Source organism: Ylistrum balloti, unplaced genomic scaffold (genome assembly GCF_031769215.1).
Source record: "Ylistrum balloti isolate Yb309-2 unplaced genomic scaffold, AGI_CSIRO_Ybal_v1 Utg370024, whole genome shotgun sequence".
Classification (NCBI taxonomy): domain Eukaryota; kingdom Metazoa; phylum Mollusca; class Bivalvia; order Pectinida; family Pectinidae; genus Ylistrum; species Ylistrum balloti.
Genome location: NW_026782090.1, coordinates 1,136,741 through 1,155,766, shown reverse-complemented (window position 1 = coordinate 1,155,766; position 19,026 = coordinate 1,136,741). Strand labels below are relative to the sequence as shown.

The 19,026-nt window shown below is 32.7% G+C and overlaps 1 protein-coding gene across 1 annotated transcript; it reads left to right on the top strand.

Annotated features, from left to right (window-relative positions):
* Window positions 1-3,325: 3,325 nt before the first annotated feature.
* On the top strand, window positions 3,326-12,520 carry LOC132548666 (pleckstrin homology domain-containing family B member 2-like). The gene is made up of 5 exons (XM_060212544.1): window positions 3,326-3,389; window positions 8,893-9,038; window positions 10,274-10,383; window positions 12,092-12,202; window positions 12,475-12,520. The coding sequence occupies exons 1-5, from the start codon at window positions 3,326-3,328 to the stop codon at window positions 12,518-12,520; spliced, it is 477 nt and encodes a 158-aa protein (XP_060068527.1).
* The last annotated feature ends 6,506 nt before the right edge of the window (window positions 12,521-19,026 follow it).

The following is a 19,026-nucleotide window of genomic DNA, read 5'->3' as shown; positions in this document are numbered from 1 at the left end:
TAAATGTATGTTTCATGTGTATATTGGTATGTAGTTTTAACAATAAGAACACGTGCCATTGGAAAACATGTTGTAGTAAGGCTTGAATGTCACAACATTGTACTACATTTTGTGCTGAAAAGGTAAGAATAGGGGAAATAAACCTGGAAAATTTGCCCCAAAATGTTATTTTTTACATGTATATCATTTTCTCAGATCATGACTCCAGATGAGTTTTTGCGGAGTGGTTTTTAAGCTAAGTTAAAATGTAGAACTTTTACAAATATTTTGTTTATCATAACAAAAACACCTTCTGTAGCCCAAACCAAACTCCATAGAGCTAAAAAATACAGGAACACCTTAATTTAATTTCAGCCTAATTGAACAGAACATACAGTGTATGTATTTTGAAACACTCTTGGTTATATCAGGTGTTATACAAGGTACAATTTACATGTTTATTAATTACTTCCCAGAATAATTAACAATAGGAAACGTTGATCATTCGTGACAATGTGACATAAAAATATCTAACACTCACAACTGAATAAACTTAGAAAATTTGTTTGCTGGGTATATCGTCCGTAAACAGACAGGTCGGTAGCGCACTAGTAACCAACACGCCATTCACGTGCACCTAGACATCTGTGCTTCGTTTGTCAGAACGGACGTGAAAAGTGATGAGTGACCTGCCCAATCACATGGGTGTACTTTTTCTCTCACAGTAAGATCTCTGTCGCGCATTGCCGTCCTGGTCAAGAAGAATGATTGACATCAGAGTGACTTGTAAAATGAATATGTACATGTAACCTTTAGTAGATGTTAAGTCTAGCTGCTGAAAAATATTAAAATGACTGGTAATATTAATAACCCTGACGCCTGTTCATTTTGAGTAGAACTAAACTGTCTCAATTTCATCAGCAATTGATCACACACAAATTATTGTCATATAACTGGTCCAAATACAAAGTACAGCTACGTCAGCAAAATATTGTCATATAACTGGTCCAGATACAGCTACGTCAGCAAAATATTGTCATATAACTGGTCCAAATACAGCAACAACACCAAAATAATGTCATATAGCTAGTCCAAATACAAAGTACAGCTACGTCAGCAAAATATTGTCATATAACTGGTCCAAATACAAAGTGCGGCTACATCAGCAAAATATTGTCATATGACTGGTCCAGATACAGCTACGTCAGCAAAATATTGTCATATAACTGGTCCAGATACAGCTACATCAGCAAAATATTGTCATATAACTGGTCCAGATACAGCTACGTCAGCAAAATATTGTCATATAACTGGTCCAAATACAGCAACAACACCAAAATAATGTCATATAGCTAGTCCAAATACAAAGTACAGCTACGTCAGCAAAATATTGTCATATAACTGGTCCAAATACAAAGTACAGCTACGTCAGCAAAATATTGTCATATAACTGGTCCAGATACAGCTACATCAGCAAAATATTGTCATATGACTGGTCCAGATACAGCTACGTCAGCAAAATATTGTCATATAACTGGTCCAGATACAGCTACATCAGCAAAATATTGTCATATAACTGGTCCAAATACAGCAACAACACCAAAATAATGTCATATAGCTAGTCCAAATACAAAGTACAGCTACGTCAGCAAAATATTGTCATATAACTGGTCCAAATACAAAGTACGGCTACGTCAGCAAACTATCAAGGTGTTTTCTTTAACAAACAAATCCCAGTTTGCACCTGTAATACCAAAATTGAACGAACGGCGAGGAGACGAAAAAACTATACATGTATACAATATATTGTATTATTACATATGTATATCTGTTTTATGTTCCATTATAGATTAAAACTATACATTCAATGCTCCACACGTGAAGTGCGTCGCCTAGCAGCTTGGTTTTTCCTAAGGTACATAAAGAAGTCGCCGATTCTGCAATCACTAGTGTTATCCCATCTGATAGTCTTAACCCCTATGAAACAAAATTTTACACAAAGAAAAAATAAAAAAGCGCGGCTCAAAAAATCAAGTATTTTTGTGTTCAACATATGCGAACGACAACTTCTCTATACATTTAAAACCGTTTTGGTGATGCTTTGTAATATAACCCTCCATAGCATGAAATCGCGCTGAAATATCAATAATTTTGCATTATTTTTTAAATACATTAATTTGTATTAAGGAAACTACAGTATACAAGCTGTGAATTATTGCACAGCTCATTCGGTAAGGTTTTGTACTTAGCAACCTCAGGTGAAGATCCGAAGTGTGTGGTGCAATGATCCTAACTCGGACTGGTTTTTCTTTTCATAAAAGCGTAATATAAATTTCATGGTGATGATATTGGAAAACACACTAAACCCGAATGCCTCGGATAGCGTGCGGATGACCTCCCCTTTATTATTCATACTTATCGCTAAACCGCACCGACAAAGTGACAACAAAGGGCAGTAACTCCGGAATCAGAATCATTATGCATAAAGGTAGTCAACAGTTTTAAATAGCACTACAAGGCTGTCTAGCCTAAAATGACCCCTATGGTCCATGGGGGCAATTAAACCAGCATACAAACTTACATGGTACCTATGTATGTTAAAGATCATTACCGCACAAGTAAATAAGTCTATATAAACCCGGTATATTATGTAAATCTATCTCTCATAAATATTATTGTAAGGTGTTTGTCCCTTTAATACTTACTATTCTTTTGTATACATACATCTACTTTTACTTACCTATACCTATGATCAGTATTATAACCAAGGTGTAATAGAATACCGGCTTAACTGTAGGTATAATAATGATTTCCAACCTTAACAGTAACACAATATGTTCACGACATTTTAATTGTTAGTGTTGTTTGTCTTTACAAATATCTTGTATCCCATACTATCATATATATACTTAAGTTACAAAACTAACATTAGCTGTTTGAAACATTTAAGTCGGACTTTCATTGATAACGTTCTAAAGTTTGAACGTGGAAAGCTAACCAACAGGAATGACGCTAACAACTGGTTCATTAGTTTTAACGGGCTAATCCACATCATTGTATCAATTGTTTCTGTGTTGTATTCATAAACACCAGTATCAGGTTAGCCCATGCGATAAGTATGGTGTGTGTATGTGTATTGAACACAGAATACAGTTGAAATGTATATGTACCGCTACAGACATATGGACTCTCGTGTTATAGGTCAGTACGAATTAGTGGAAGTTTTTAAACAAGAGCATAATCTTATTGAAATAGAAACTACTTTAGAATGTGTACGAGGTAGCCAAACGGAGGTGTGCAGTGTCGCGTGGTTGGATAATATTTAACTTCGTTGAAAAATGACAGAATGGGTCTTTCCTTGGACGATAACGATGTTGTGATATTAAAGCAGGGATGGATATATCGGCAGAGTAAGCATATCATTTTAATGTCTTTGTATTCAATAGATTTTGTGACAATTTATTTTTAAGGGTAACGAGAGAGAATGATTAATTGAAACAAGCTGGTTTAATCGCAATAATGTCACGTGACAGTTGATTTAATAATTTCGATAAAGTGATACCACAATACAAACCATTTGTTTATATAGCATAAATTTTGTGTTCCGTTCTATATCAGTTTATTGTTACTAAACACTATATACACAAAACGTGTTCATTTTGTAAAATATGTACAATAGATAAATCATGTTATGATACAATAGAATGTTTAAATCAAAATTCCAACGTACATGGTGTCTATTGGAAATGTAATGGAGAATAAATCAATACGTTCAGCACACAATAAGGTATGTTTTTTTAATTCCCATTTAATTATATAATGTGTCTTTAAGGATTTATTTGTATGTACTTTTGTACACTATTTACACACTGTTTACATGTATTCATTTGTAAATAAATGCAATAATTGTTCATATAGACAACTGATTTACAAGGAAGTAACAAAATATTTAATCAAAGTGCAAAAAACAACTTACATGAAGACAAGTTGATATGTCATGAAACAAACTGTTCATGAGTTGTTATTCTATATATAGCTATGTCGTAACGAAACATTGTTTTTGGCTAAATTCGAACCGTGATTTGTCCAGTTTTATTAATGGGTAATGTTTTTCAACATCTTCAACGCCATTTTCTAAGGCAATTTTCAGAGTTTTTAATGTACTGAAAAATAAAACTGTTTGATGTCCTTTTTTATCGGACGAAGACAAATTACAGAATTTTAGTACTGTCAGCCTTAAATACCAACATGTGAACAGATTTATCATCCAAAGTAAAGTTCAATGAAGATATGGGAAAAAAGAAATGATTTCAGAAAAAATATCGGGAGAATAGGAGTGTACCGATAGAGTAAGCGTCTTTTGCTCCATCGCACGGCGCCCACCATGAAAATATTGTTAAGTTAAAGTAAGAAATGCCAGGTTTCCAAATGAGAAGAAGGTAAACAGCAACGAAATCAACAGGCAAATGATAAAGTATAGACAAAAATGTATTTTATTTGATTAATGATTAACCAAACTCTTGATTTGATATTCTATAAATCTACGTAATTCTAAAATTATACATACTTAAACAGATACATTGACGACTCGAATGTCCTAGGAGAAGAGCATATGATTCTAACATCGAACGGTCCATAGTCTGCTGTTCAGTTGTGTAGAGATATTGATCATATCATCAGACATCCACAGTTTATGTTTGAACTAAAATCCATTGTTATACCACGTCCCTAGATGAGACTATTGTACACTTTTCATAAAAGGTCCTTTTACACATGTAGTTTTAATGACGTATATACATTAATCATAAATACATGAAGTATTCCGAGTTCAATATTTGTAATTACAACTGACAATAGTGAGTGAACCAACCCTTGGTTTATATTGCTTTCACATATTGAATATTAAAGTGCTCTATGACTCAATCCATATTTTGTAAATCATCTCACTGTATTGCAGTAAGTCAGTTTCTGGTAATTTAGAATTGACGGAAATGTGCTAATACAAATATAACAGTCCTTTCCCTATGCTAACCACAATCGTTACAGAAAGCAACTAGAAAATACCAACATGTCAATATAATTATAAAAGAAAACTTTAGACGGTGACTAAGTTCAAGGATGATAATACGAAGTGTTCCGGAAGAGTAAGCATCTTCTGTTTCGGATTTATTCTACTAAATAGGTTTCCATTATCACTATATTGATTAAGGAGATTTCCGCACTCAAATAAGTCTCTGTATTGCAGATTGTATAAAAGATACATAAGTGATAAGCTGAAAAAACTCCGCAAAAACCTTATTGTTACACTATGAAAGTCATGCAATAAACAAGGTAGATAAATGGATTTATGAATGAAGGGCCTTATGTTGCTTCACCATCACCCCGACTCTATAACTCTCCAGAATGTCCCTGCCTGTTAATTGTTCGTGGAGTTTGTATAACTAACTTACCAAACCTTCAGTAGTATTCAAGACCTGGCTGGGTTTTTCAAATTTCAATTTTGATTAAATCTAGAGTTATTTACGTACGTTATATGACTTTACTATCAATAAAATCTTGATGCATAATCTATATCACATACTATATCATTGTTAGGCTTTTTTTGTTATAAAAATGCATTTAAAGTTCACAAATATAAATCATAAATTTGGAAAACATTATTTTAGATAGATTAAATGTTCTTTTTTAATGATGTTATACTTTATACATAAAATATTTGAGACTGACCTTGTTACAAGTTAAACTGTTGATAGAATTTTTTTCAATGACAACAGATACAATATATATTGTGTGTTTCTCAGCTAACTATGCTTTTCTTACCGTCGACTTTTCTATTTATATAGCACACATATAAAAAGTTAACATAACGAGATCAATGGTCTGAAAATAAGCAATTGTAATCGATAATCCCCATGTACCTAACCACTTTTCATTAAACATATAGACGTATCATTTTACTTCATACTCGTCACCTAAACTGATATCTGAATTATATGTTAGCCACCATTATCTGATCTCAAGTTCTAAATTATCTGTAGTTTTTGAATGAAGAATTTATTTGTATATTCAACCACGATTTCACGACAAAAATCAATTCAACTTTCCAAGGCTGAAGATATTTAGATATATATTGGAGCCAAACCAACTTAGTGCCTAGCTATAACATGAAACTTTTTATATCTTTTGTTAAATCTAGACAATGGACTACATATTGACGAAATACACATGAATGCAGACAATCTATTTCATTTTTGAAATACTGAAAATGAAAAAATGCGTCTCAAATAAATCTACTAAAGACTACTTTGCTAGAATGCTGTAGTATAACAGATTGGTTCGTTATTACTTACGCAGTGTCACTTAAACAAGCGTGATTAGACAACAACAATGTTTTCTATTATAAATAAAAACTAAAGACATCGACACCTTCACCATACTTTTCTTCGGTCCTTTTTTGTACACACATATTTACCTTGTTATTATATCAATAATTTAATCGTAGTATTTTATTGTAATGACTATATTATTTGTTTCTCAATTATCTGGATATCTTAATAATAACATTGTATATATATATGCACATATATGTACATATTTATCTTTGTGTCACATGGATCGTATGTCTGTGTATGTATATTTGTCTTGTTGTCACGTGGATCATATGTCTGTGTATGTATATTTGTCTTTGTGTCACGTGGATCATATGTCTGTGTATGTACATTTGTCTTGGTGTCTCGTGGATGTGCATGTATATTTATCTTTGTGTCACGTGGACCATATGTCTGTGTATGTATATTTGTCTTTGTGTCACGTGGACCATATGTCTGTGTATGTATACTTATCTTGGTGTCACGTGGATCATATGTCTGTGTATGTATATTTATTTTTGTGTCACGTGGACCATATGTCTGTGTATGTATACTTATCTTGATGTCACGTGGATCATATATCTGTGTATGTATATTTGTCTTTGTGTCACGTGGATCATATGTCTGCGTATGTATATTTATCTTTGTGTCACGTGGATCATATGTCTGTGTATGTATATTTGTCTTTGTGTTATGAGGACCATATGTCTGTGTACGTATATTTGTTTTTGTGTCACGTGGACCATATGTCTGTGTATGTATACTTATCTTGGTGTCACGTGGATCATATGTCTGCGTATGTATATTTGTCTTTGTATCACGTGGATCATATGTCTGTGTATGTATATTTGTCTTTGTGTCACGTGGATCACATATCTGTGTATGAATATTTGTCTTTGTGTCACGTGGATAATATGTCTGTGTATGTATATTTATCTTTGTGCCACGTGGACCATGTGTCTGTGTATGTATATTTATCTTTGTGTCACGTGGATCATATGTCTGTGTATGTATATTTGTCTTTGTGTCACGTGGATCATATGTCTGTGTATGTATACTTATCTTTGTGTCACGTGGATAATATGTCTGTGTATACTTATCCTATTATCACGTGGATCATATGATACATAGAATATGATATTAGTATCCCTAACCCTGAGCTAACTTCAGATGTCCATCCTCCTGTTAAATTTTGTAAACTAATTTTTCTACGGAATATATGACGAAGTATTTCAAAGGTTCTTTACAGATTTAAACAGTTGTTCATATGTGTATTTTGTATTTCAATACATCTATTCTCACACGTTTGAATTCATATGAACTGTTTTGTTGCTCAAATATAACATATATATATATAACTTCCACAATCGATCGCATTTTATTTCGCGATTTGTTACTAGCCAATTACTATATGTAACATATAGAATGAAGTCATGTAACAATCACACATGCCATGACCCGAAATATGACAAACCCGATTTACACGAATTAAAGGATATTTCTATCCTTACAGTGTAATTATGTCACATATGGGTATATTCAGCTGAGGTTGGATTTCAATGAACTTGTTCACCTAAGGCAAACTAGATCGTTTTACAACATTATACCAATATTGTTTAGTGTTTATTTCTTGGCTATTGTAAGACCAATTTTAACCAAAATAAATTAAATAAAAAAGATGTCGTAAAAAGTTCCTTTTTAAGATATATGTTTGTCTGCAAATTTTCATGGTTTTACGGAAGCTAACAATGCTTTTAAATCATAAGACTTATATGTAGGTAAAGCCATGAATTAAAAGTTGGCCTCACGATATCTTTGATCTGGGATATAAAAATATTCGATTATCATACTAACACGTATACAACACCACCCGTCTCCCGTGTTACATGATTTGTAAACTTCATGAAATAGAATAATGTCATGCTACTTTCCAAACGGTATTGTCAGATAAAATGTGATATTTACTTTCTATTTCATGGCTCAAACTTTGAATCAATAATACAGAACGAAGTATATATTGCCATATTTAGACAATGGATCTCTTGCTGACAAGATAGACGTGAAAATTGTAAAAAAGTTATTTGAATGACAGACGAGAATGTAATTACAGGGTACCTTAAGCAATACTATTTCTTAAGGCACAATACTATTTCTTAAGGCACAATACTATTTCGATAATTAAGGTGACACTAGTTTCCAATACAAACAAAACTTATTGTAAAGATTCCTTGACATTTTCTGCTCTACATTGTCACTTCTGTGTTATATATATATATTTCAGCTATAGAGGTATCTGCAATGAACGCTTTTGTTGTCACCACAATAGTGCTTCGACATTTCGTTCTCATTTCTTTGTATATGTCTGTTACGATACTAATTTTGAAGTTTTTCAACCGAAAACAACCAAAATGCATCAATCATACGAAATACATTTGTGTACGGAAACAACGAATCTCATAACTTAGGACTTGACTGTTTTCAATAAAAATTATCGTTTATAGTATTCCACTTATTTTTACTTAGTTTTTTTCTTGTTGTTTTCTAGAGACATTCTTTCGAAAATGGAAGAAAAGTTGGTTGGTGGTATGTTTAGGCGGTAGCTTGAAATATTACAAAGGGAAACAATCGCCACGTCCACAGAAAACATTTAATATAAAAAACGACTGTATGACTATTCGCACAGGAAAAAAGGTAAGTGTCCAATACTATTATACAATACCTGTACATTATGTTCTACTAGATTGCCAATGTATTAATGATACAATACTTGCATTGAGTCCCACTGCATTGTGACGTCATAATGGTCTTGTCGAGTGGGGTATTCCTTGTTTCGGCAGTGCCCCTCACATTTTCATTTAAATATTTTAATAGAAATAAAAGGTTCGGGATACATACTCAACAAAAATAAGGAACGCACAATAAGATTATACAATCAATAGCCTTTGATAATTAGGGAAAGTTGTACAAAATTTTGTTTCAATGTGAAGGGAAAAGTCTACTCTTTACAATAATGTAGAAGAAAAGTCTGTGTGACGTCACCCGTGTCGTAAGCAGTTACTCAAAGTGGGATAATTGCCAAAAAAGACACTTCTTTACCTGGTGTGGTCACCTCTTGCACGAATCCCTACACGGATTTTCCTAGGCATTGAATTCATGAGAGCATTAATTCGCCTTAAGGGAAGTTGTTCAATTATTGTGTTAAAGCTGCAATGAACTGGGCGTGGTTATTTGGGTTTTTGGCGTTTTATGATACGTCAGTCCAGCTCAGCCCACAAATGTTCAGTAGGAGATATGTCGGGGCTACATGGGGTCCATTCCACAGAAAATCACGACAGACTCTGGGATCGTGCGCTCGAAAATTAGATTATTACGTCTGAGAAGTGGAGGGACACGCACAAACACTTTGTGCGTTTCTTGTTTGTTGAGTATACACTTAATTTTCCTCAGTTTCCTCTAAGGCTTTAAACTTCAGGCTCTTAGCATCACTGACAAGTCTTAGGGGACAAAACAGCATTATTTGACTCTACCAATATGATTATAAATATCTTGCCTTTGTCTTTTTTACTATCTTCATCCTGAAACAACAACAAAGAAATGTCTGTCATACAAACAGAATCTTAATTAAAACTTAGACTCCATGGAAATTATGAGCAAATTACCTCTAAAAAAATACAAGGTAATAGGGCAAAGCTTACCGCACGTCATTAAACATGCAAGGAAACGGATATCAAACTAAAACACAAAGCGCATAAAAAATGTATGCAGGATGCAAATAAAGGAAGAGTTAAAGTGTTAAGGTTGTCGTTTATAGGGATCCTCGTAGGTGTAGTATGCTAAACTACCATAACGTTTGATATTTATATGACTAATCTGGTTTCAGTATTTGTTATACTTTATGTTTATTGTTGCATTGGAAATTGTTACAGTGTCGCCATCTTCTGCCACCGAATAACGTAGACACCGAGTTTCTGATAGAAATCATTCTCACAGGAGAGCGCTCATTGAAATTCTGTGCACATGATGGCGACAGTTTCAAGTAAGTATGGTTTCCACATCTTTCATTTCTAGCTCGTCTACTCGGAAAATAGGGGGCTAATGTAGTCTCCCTGATGTTGGTACATGTCAAGAAACTTGATGATTGAATAGTTCAAGCATTAAGATGAATTACCAACGATTTGCCGAACCATATTCTTTTATATTTCTGTTGTCCAAAAAGGAACCGGTTAAAATTATTAATGAATTTTGAGGGGTGTCAGATGTGAAATTCTTTAACAATTGTTTCAAGCAGTACTGGATCAATTTAGATAATCAGCAATATGGTGATAAATCATGATTAAATTTGTATTTACCTGAAATATGAAATGAATAGGTAAGCTCTATTCTTTTCAAATAATAAAAATTGTTATCAAATCATAAAACACCTGTTACTATGGAATGCAATCTTATTCAATAATTAACAACAAGCTAGAGCGGATACCTGTAACATTGGTCACCAGGAATAAGAGGTAAGTAATTCTATGTAATCAAATCAACACATATCATATGTTTTGAAATGCATTTCTTGAACTCTTAAGACACGTGTATTTTAAACATTTACATTTATTCCAGAAGAGTTCCAGGCAAATATATATCTTGATGATCAGAATATCTTTTATCTCAGATCTAATATCGTTTTTCAGATATCATTTCCAATCCAAAACTACAGTGTTTTTTTTCAACGACAAAGTAAAAGTAAATATACAGCAATTATGACAATTACACGATGCACGTGTTTGTATGACATAAAAAAATCTTATTTTGAAAAGAAAAGCGAAACACATCAGCTTTAAAATCTGGAACTTTTCAGGTAAAATCAGTGACTTTGTAACCATAGATACACAAAATACACGTATGCTACAATTTTAAAGTACTTTTTCAAAAGTTACTTTTGACTGAAGTATATCCTCCAACCATATATATCACCAGCATATATACAATAATGTCATTATCAGTGCAGCCGATGAACATTAAGAAATTTATTCAGTTGAGGGGCAAGGGCTTCCCCAGCCAGATACTGAATTTTCTGACGGTGACTTTGCTCTAGATTTTCTTCAGTCACCTCCTATGCTTTATACTTTAGGCCCTGTGCATCACTGACGAATCCTAGACCGATGGAACAGCTCTATTCATCTATTCATTGTTTGGCTTTACTGTATTTAACACTAAATTTGTATTAAAATGTGCTGTTGACTTGTGTATCCTTATACAATGTAAGAGTAGAATGCTTTCTAATAAAAGGGGGGTTTCTTAATATGAGAAGTCTGGAGACATCAACTAAAGATTATTTTGCAGGAATACGCCTGGAAATCAGAGAAAAATATCATGCACATCGCAGTGATCAGGGTCTTCCATTTTCTTGACAATAGAAAAACTGTGTAAAACAGGATCGAATTCAAAACTGTTTCCTAATCAATGACATTATGGTAAAGACGATAAAATATAGCCGGCGATATTAATATTGAGGCTAAGTGGTCCAATCCAAAGTAACTATAACGCACAACTGATATTTCAGTACGATTTCAATAACAACTGTGTCGGATGAACCGACCTGTGCGTGGTATATCGTTGTGTGATGGAATGAAACATGAATTCAACTGAAAAGATTTGTGTATAGCGAAGAATACTTTTCTTGGTCTGTTTTAAGATATATGTTGCTAGTACACGCAGAAATTTGGACGAGAACCTAATGAACATTTTTGCTTCAGGATGTGGCTTAATGCTCTACAGCGTGCCCAGGCCGACCGGACATTACCCACACCTAGATATGAACGACGCAACCTCCGACCTGAGGAAATAGAAGAGTTTGAGGAAAAAGGGTGAATTTACACTTAATAGACTTAAAAAAGATACAACTTAATAAAATTTCTTAAAATAATAATGAAAAGGTTATCATATACACCTTTTTTTATTTGTTTATCTCGGTATGATTTCTTATTGATTTATTTCAATATCATTTTTTCACTTTTTTTGTTGAAAAAATCTACGTCACACATTTTTTAAAAATGAGCACTATCATTAACATTGATATTATATATCCTTTGCCTTGTTGTTTATGTACAACTCATTTATTTTTTTATATCATTTCTAGTTGCTGGTATGCCTGCTTCAGGAAAAACAAAGTTGAAAATTTATAACACAGACTATTCATTGTTCCGTCCTACCGACAGAATGTCACAATGTTTCATGTTCTTATACAATATACAATGTGACTGTAGCATTTTAGAGTGGATAAGTTCAATGGAAGGATATTAAAATACATAGATTTAACAGCAGATGAAAACAATAGTGATATTAGTTATTTAAAATATGATAAAAAAACCCTGTGGTTTAAAAGATAAAACTTATCATTATCTAAAACTTACCAGATTGTTCGGTGGTTCTTGGCAATGAGTTATCCTTTCTGTACCCTTAAACCCTTAATTTAAAAAAAGAATGTAAATACTTTTCAATTTTAAAAATAATTATGGTCAGAATTGTTTTGATTAATGTCATAAAGTTGTTCATGCTACGACTGCCGGGGATTAGTTGATAAAATTGCAGCTTTAGATGTGTTAGAGCGATTACTGCAGGCTGTAGATTTGTTGTATATCACACGAATCATCCTGTTGTGTTGAGATTATGCTGCTATGTCACATATTTTATAAACGCTTTATAAACACTTGGTAATATTTCAAGTACACGTAATTATTAAAGACATTATTTTTCTGTCTGTAGCTTATTCTTTAAGGTGTATGCGTGTTCAATCTTTATATAAATTTTTCATCCTCTGAATTTTTTTTTCTGTAACGTTTATGCATTGTATAAGTATTGTTCCCTTTGTATGTTTTCAAAATGAATTCCTTCAAACGACATTAGAGATACAAGTAAATACTTCAGAGAGAACCAGTAACAATACAGTACAGTTTCTTCACGGATCAATCCGAAATAGTCGACGTTGTGGATCCATTATCGTCACGTACCCATTATCAAGATTTTTCTGCTGCCACAATGCACGCGCAAAGACAAAAATGACGACACTTGCATCTACGATCTAGATAAATAAATTCGAATCTAGTCACAATAGGTTATATATATAAAACAATAACAAACCATGTTAGCTTCTTATTTATTTATTTATTTTTTGTGAAAATCTTAACTTCTGTGAGTGATTTAATTACTTCATTTCAAATGATACTTTAAATACTATACAAAGCATGTTAAATATAACATTAGTGAAGTTGTAACTTAATTGAAATCCTTCATTAGCAGACATTTTGTCTCAAAACCTTACCATGCACCAACTAATGTAAGAAAACTACTTACGATTATCAATTATAAACATATAGTATCAACATAAAAATATTTCACTAAAAAAATTAAACATTCTCCTTTGCATTGATAACACTTTTTTAAAGAAAAAAACATATTGATCGGAACTATCTTTGATTTATACACAGATTTTTAAAATCGCGATAATGGGTACAGTGCGCTGCGCAAGATAACCCGTTTTTGCGGCAAATTCAACCATACAGTAATTTCCACAAATAGTGATTATTTACAAAACCTTTACTATTTTTTTAAGGCAAACATTAGTTCTACAAATAAGTCGAATGTTGAATCCATAAATTTAAAAACAATCGTCATGAACAATACATCTTTCACAACTGATCTCCAACCAGAAGGAACTGGAAATAAGAGTTATATCTACAGGCTCTCAGTGAGTTCAGATACATAACAATATAGGTACAATGTGTAATTTATTTCTGATAAAAAATCCTTTTGGCGGAAGATTTCTCCGACTATTTACTCGTATATTATACATGTACCTTACTTCGTATTGGAAAAATCGTTTTCAATTTACAAATAAATTATCGACAGCATTTGCCTGATCATGTGAAATAAGGTTGGAGATGACTTATTTAATATGCAGGTACTTGTAGATCGCATGCACTTTTAATTTAGTTTCAATTAAATGTAATGAACATTTCTATGCTACTATTATATGTACATGTATTACTTTGATGTCAATGATAATCTAGAAATGATGGTTTAAAAATAAGGAAGGAAAGTGTTTTTGCTGATAACCAAGTCTGGATTTGTAAATTTCAACTACGTGGCTTTTACTACGGGCATCTGGTATCTATGTTGATTATTTATTCATTAAATATGTTTATTTTTCATATCGATTCGCCTCTTTTTTCCCCAAAATTTAGTCTACAGTGTCAACCAAACAATACTTGCGTCAGATTCCAGCAAGGAAAACAAAATTAAAAAAAAAAAAAAAAAACAAACAAAACTTCTTATAAGATAATAAGGACGATGACATATCAAACGATCCGTAGTCAGCTACATTCCTGACGATTAAATTTTGTTTAATGTTTGGAATTCTGGATCATCAAATCATTCAATGTTTCAATCTAAACGTTAAATGCAAACAACAAAATGTATCAAATATATTTATGTACTGAAAAATAGTGTCGATTGAATTCGATCCGATTCAAACATATTCAATTCTCTCACAATCGGATTAGGCATCAGTTATCAAAACTTATTAATGCCTTCTCCATTCTAACACATTTTGCTATAAACACGACAGTGATGACAAACGTAAATACGACGTGTACACTTAGAGGACAAGAATATGGAAGTCAGAAAAAACTATACAAAGGAAAGAATGAAAAAGGAAAGGAAGTTTTTTACAACAGACTTTTCTGTCTTTTAGAAAAGTTTGTACAGAAGGAAAACAAACTGGTTTTCCTCATGAGACAAGGCTATCACAGATTCGTGAAATACGGTAAAAACAATATCTTGGACACAATGTCTTTATTCCGTTACTTGGAAAAATAGACTAGTTTTGTAAAGATCGGTGTCTCGGACATTTTTTATGTAAGTAATTCTATATACACCTTCGAAACAGGACTTGGAGAACGGACATGCGTTGTAAAGATAACTTTCCGTTTCTATAACATCACAGTTTTTTGTCCCAGCTTGCTGCTGCACTTGTAAATGTACGACATATTTACTATTGATGCAGGTGCTTGTTTGTAATAATATTTTAATGCACTAACGACTCAGATTTGAAACGTAAATTTGTATACAGTCATTGATTAAAGTCAGTGTATCCCTGAAATATAGAGACATTAAATGCTATTCTGGTCCTAAAACGTAGTTTTTGTAACTACATCGTAACACTATCAGCCTTGTCCATCTGATGGCTATCACGGAAAATATATACAATTTTAAAACGGGTGTTCATTTCGTATGAGAGTTGATTACGAGTCGATTATGGGCAATGCCGGAAACAAATCTCACGTGATTTTATATCACACACATAAAAAAGGTAAGTCATGACAGGTTTTAAAGTTACAATGAGGTGGACAAATTCGGACGGAAGCAGCCCCCCCCCCCTTTTTTTTTGCGCCATTTTCAGTTCATGACGTGTCGTCATTGTTCATGTTTTGACATCACAATCGATTTCTGACTGGTGCAGCCAATAAAAATGTTTTACAATAGTGAAATGTTTATACACAAATATTACAGGTGGGGATTCATTGAATAACAGCCGGATTATAATGTGACAATTGAAATGAAACAATCTGATTACCAAAATGTTACTCAATTGAACATATTAGTCACCGGGAAACCTTTATTCATTAAATACTTAAATGATTATTGTTATCACGTATTCATGTTCTTTGATTGTTTCTTGTTCATAAATTTAACAAAATATTTTTAGTTATCAAACATATTTTTTGTTTGGGCGAAAAGCTGAAATGTTATTTGTATTGTATCATTTAGATGCCGGAGCAGCGGTACCCAAGGCAATGTTTTATAGACCTAAAACATAACACGATATTTCGGATGTAGTGTTGGTAATGTCAAAGATTAAACATATCTACAAATGAAATAAAATAAGCATGCCTCTGTGGAGCGTCGAACACCTTTGCAAATTTTTAATAGACCCGCGATCTATTTTGTATATACACCATATGCAACTTTGTGGAAAAAGGTAAAAGTAGTCGATAATATATGTCTTTTCATTCAAGATGGCGACGCACTTGTTTAGAATGATATGATTTTTGTTTTATAATCAGAACATCAGAACTTGTGAGTATTTTATGAGCTGACATTTAAGTTTCAGTGACATAAAAGTGAATTAAATTACCTTACATTTCAATTCTAATTTAAGGTATTTCTTTAAGTTAGCACTTTTTCTGACAGCAGTCAAAGTCGTCTGCTAGCCTTCTCGAACAGCTATGTTGTACGATGAAGACATCGAGAGAACCGTTGAAAGGCTAATAGAAACACAGTACAAATCTTACAAGTTTCGGTAAAAATATCATATGGTTGCTCGTTTAACAACGTTTAACTGGTACAGCCAAAAACCACTCTTCCTAGACTCCGCCAGGATGTAGATTCCATGTTTGTTATCAAAGGTATCATTGGCGCATTAGTTTTAAACCCCTTAAGAATCATTTCGCGGTAGCTACGCTATGTCGATGATTTTCCATCAAAAAAATACTTATATGAACTAAAATGTATTCATATTATAAAATCTATTTTAAAAAATGGTCGATGAAACACAAATATTTTTCTTAAAAATTTATCAATCGGTCCGACTTCAAATTCGCTCACCTGAAATGACCGACATCTGTATCGAACATTTGCACGTGACTGCACATATATCACTAAATCATACAGACCCTTGAGTTAGCTTACAGTGACCCCGAAGTACACATGTATTAGATAAAATCATCATTTGGACTGGAATTATGTTTTGTTGAAAATAATGAAAAAAAAAAAAATAATAAATAAATAAATTTATGGTGCAAAAGTGGTGGATATCTGTGTTTATATGTGCATCTTATCTAAAGGGTTAGATGCAAGTTTTTATTGTATAATCCTATTACCTCATATATATCCTCGTATTTCTTGATAAACTTCTTTTTTTATAACACAAAGGATATAAATTAAAGTTGATTTTTTGCTTGTTAAATAAAATACTAAATGAGGCCTCAAAAGTGATAACTTAAAAATCATCATTTTTTTCAATGTAAGACATGCTTGTTTGGACTTTCATATCCCAAAATTTCATGAAAGTGTGATCTTTTATTCATTGTCAACAAAACATTGGCATCCGAGGTTGGGTCAATAGGTTAATTTATCATATCTTGGAGGATGTTCACCATGTATAAATATGTATTAAGAAAAAATACACAAATTTGTCAATGAAATATATACTCATAATATTTTATGTCAGTGTGTGTAAATAACAATTGTTTTATTCTTTCTGGAAGCATGATATGTTACGGCAAATAAAAGCATCTGGGTGTGAAGTTCATGTGAAACGGCATGACAAAATGGTAACTAAAAAATGCATAACAGTCCTAACCGATTTGGAGACGATACTTGTAGACTCGATTTAAAAAAAAACATTGTGTTGTTTGTTATTTTTAGGTGCGATTGGAATTGAGTCCACAAGTACCTGTGTTTTTAATGTGTTCCCACCATTACCATACATAACATACAATTTGTACCCCCACCCATTTTTGTTTTTCATAAAGGTTATCCATGTTTCTGAGAAGAGATCTGTATAAGGACGCATCAGAAAAAGCTGCAGAAAGATAAAAACAGAATAAACAGATAAAGAATATAAGGTAAAGTGTCTATTGTTTACATAGCACGTTCGACATTTATGGGTGGGATTGCTATACCTTAACTATTGTACTATATTTTTAGACTGTGTCAATTCTGTTTAAATTTTAGCATCAATCAGGAGACCTACTATTAGGCAGTTGTAATTGTTTTGTATATGTACCCAGTGCTACACCAAGGAATTTTTTTTAGAAAATTAGATGTTATTGAGCATGTCATATGACATGTACATGCTGTTTATCAACAGGAGACCTACTATTAGGCAGTTGTAATTGTTTTGTTTATATACCCGGTGCTACACCAAGGATTTTTTTTTTTAGAAAATTAGATGTTATTGAGCATGTCATATGACATGTACATGCTGTTTATCAACAGGAGACCTACTATTAGGCAGTTGTAATTGTTTTGTATATATACCCGGTGCTACACCAAGGATTTTTTTTTAGAAAATTAGATGTTATTGAGCATGTCATATGACATGTACATGCTGTTTATCAACATATCATCTCTTACCTCTTAATGTTTACATTCTTTAACATCAATGCTAATTCCACCTGATATACATTATATGTGGACGGGGATATAGCGAGCAATTTATTCAAACATTAATGGAATTGCATGGTTATATGATGGCGTAATTTGATCCCCATCTTTGTAGTCCTGGGTATGCTTTTTAGGATATCTCTGATTGGATAACATTAAGTACAGTTGATTACTGTACTGTTTATGGAAATTGTAATAGTCATATTTTCTGTCATCATTTGTTATTTTAATAAATGGCATATTTCAATTTCAATCAAAGTCTGGTTTTGTGTATTTAGAATAAGTATAACCCAGGTTACAAACAGAGCACATCCTTTGTTCGGTGCAGCGCTAAATACATTTTAGTTGCTTAAGTTCTTTTCCTCCAACTTTAACTTCAAGTCAACATGTACAATTTAAATTTTAAGTCATTCTGCATGCATGCACAGAATAACATGGATGTAAAAATGTAGAATGGGTAGTG

Bases quoted from the DNA above. Each gene is read 5' to 3' on its own strand.
- LOC132548666 (XM_060212544.1), top strand. From the start codon at position 3,326: ATGGGTCTTTCCTTGGACGATAACGATGTTGTGATATTAAAGCAGGGA. The intron at 3,390-8,892 runs GTAAGCATATCA...GTTGTTTTCTAG, and splicing joins GGGATGGATATATCGGCAGA to AGACATTCTTTCGAAAATGG. The intron at 12,203-12,474 runs GTGAATTTACAC...TATCATTTCTAG, and splicing joins GAAGAGTTTGAGGAAAAAGG to TTGCTGGTATGCCTGCTTCA.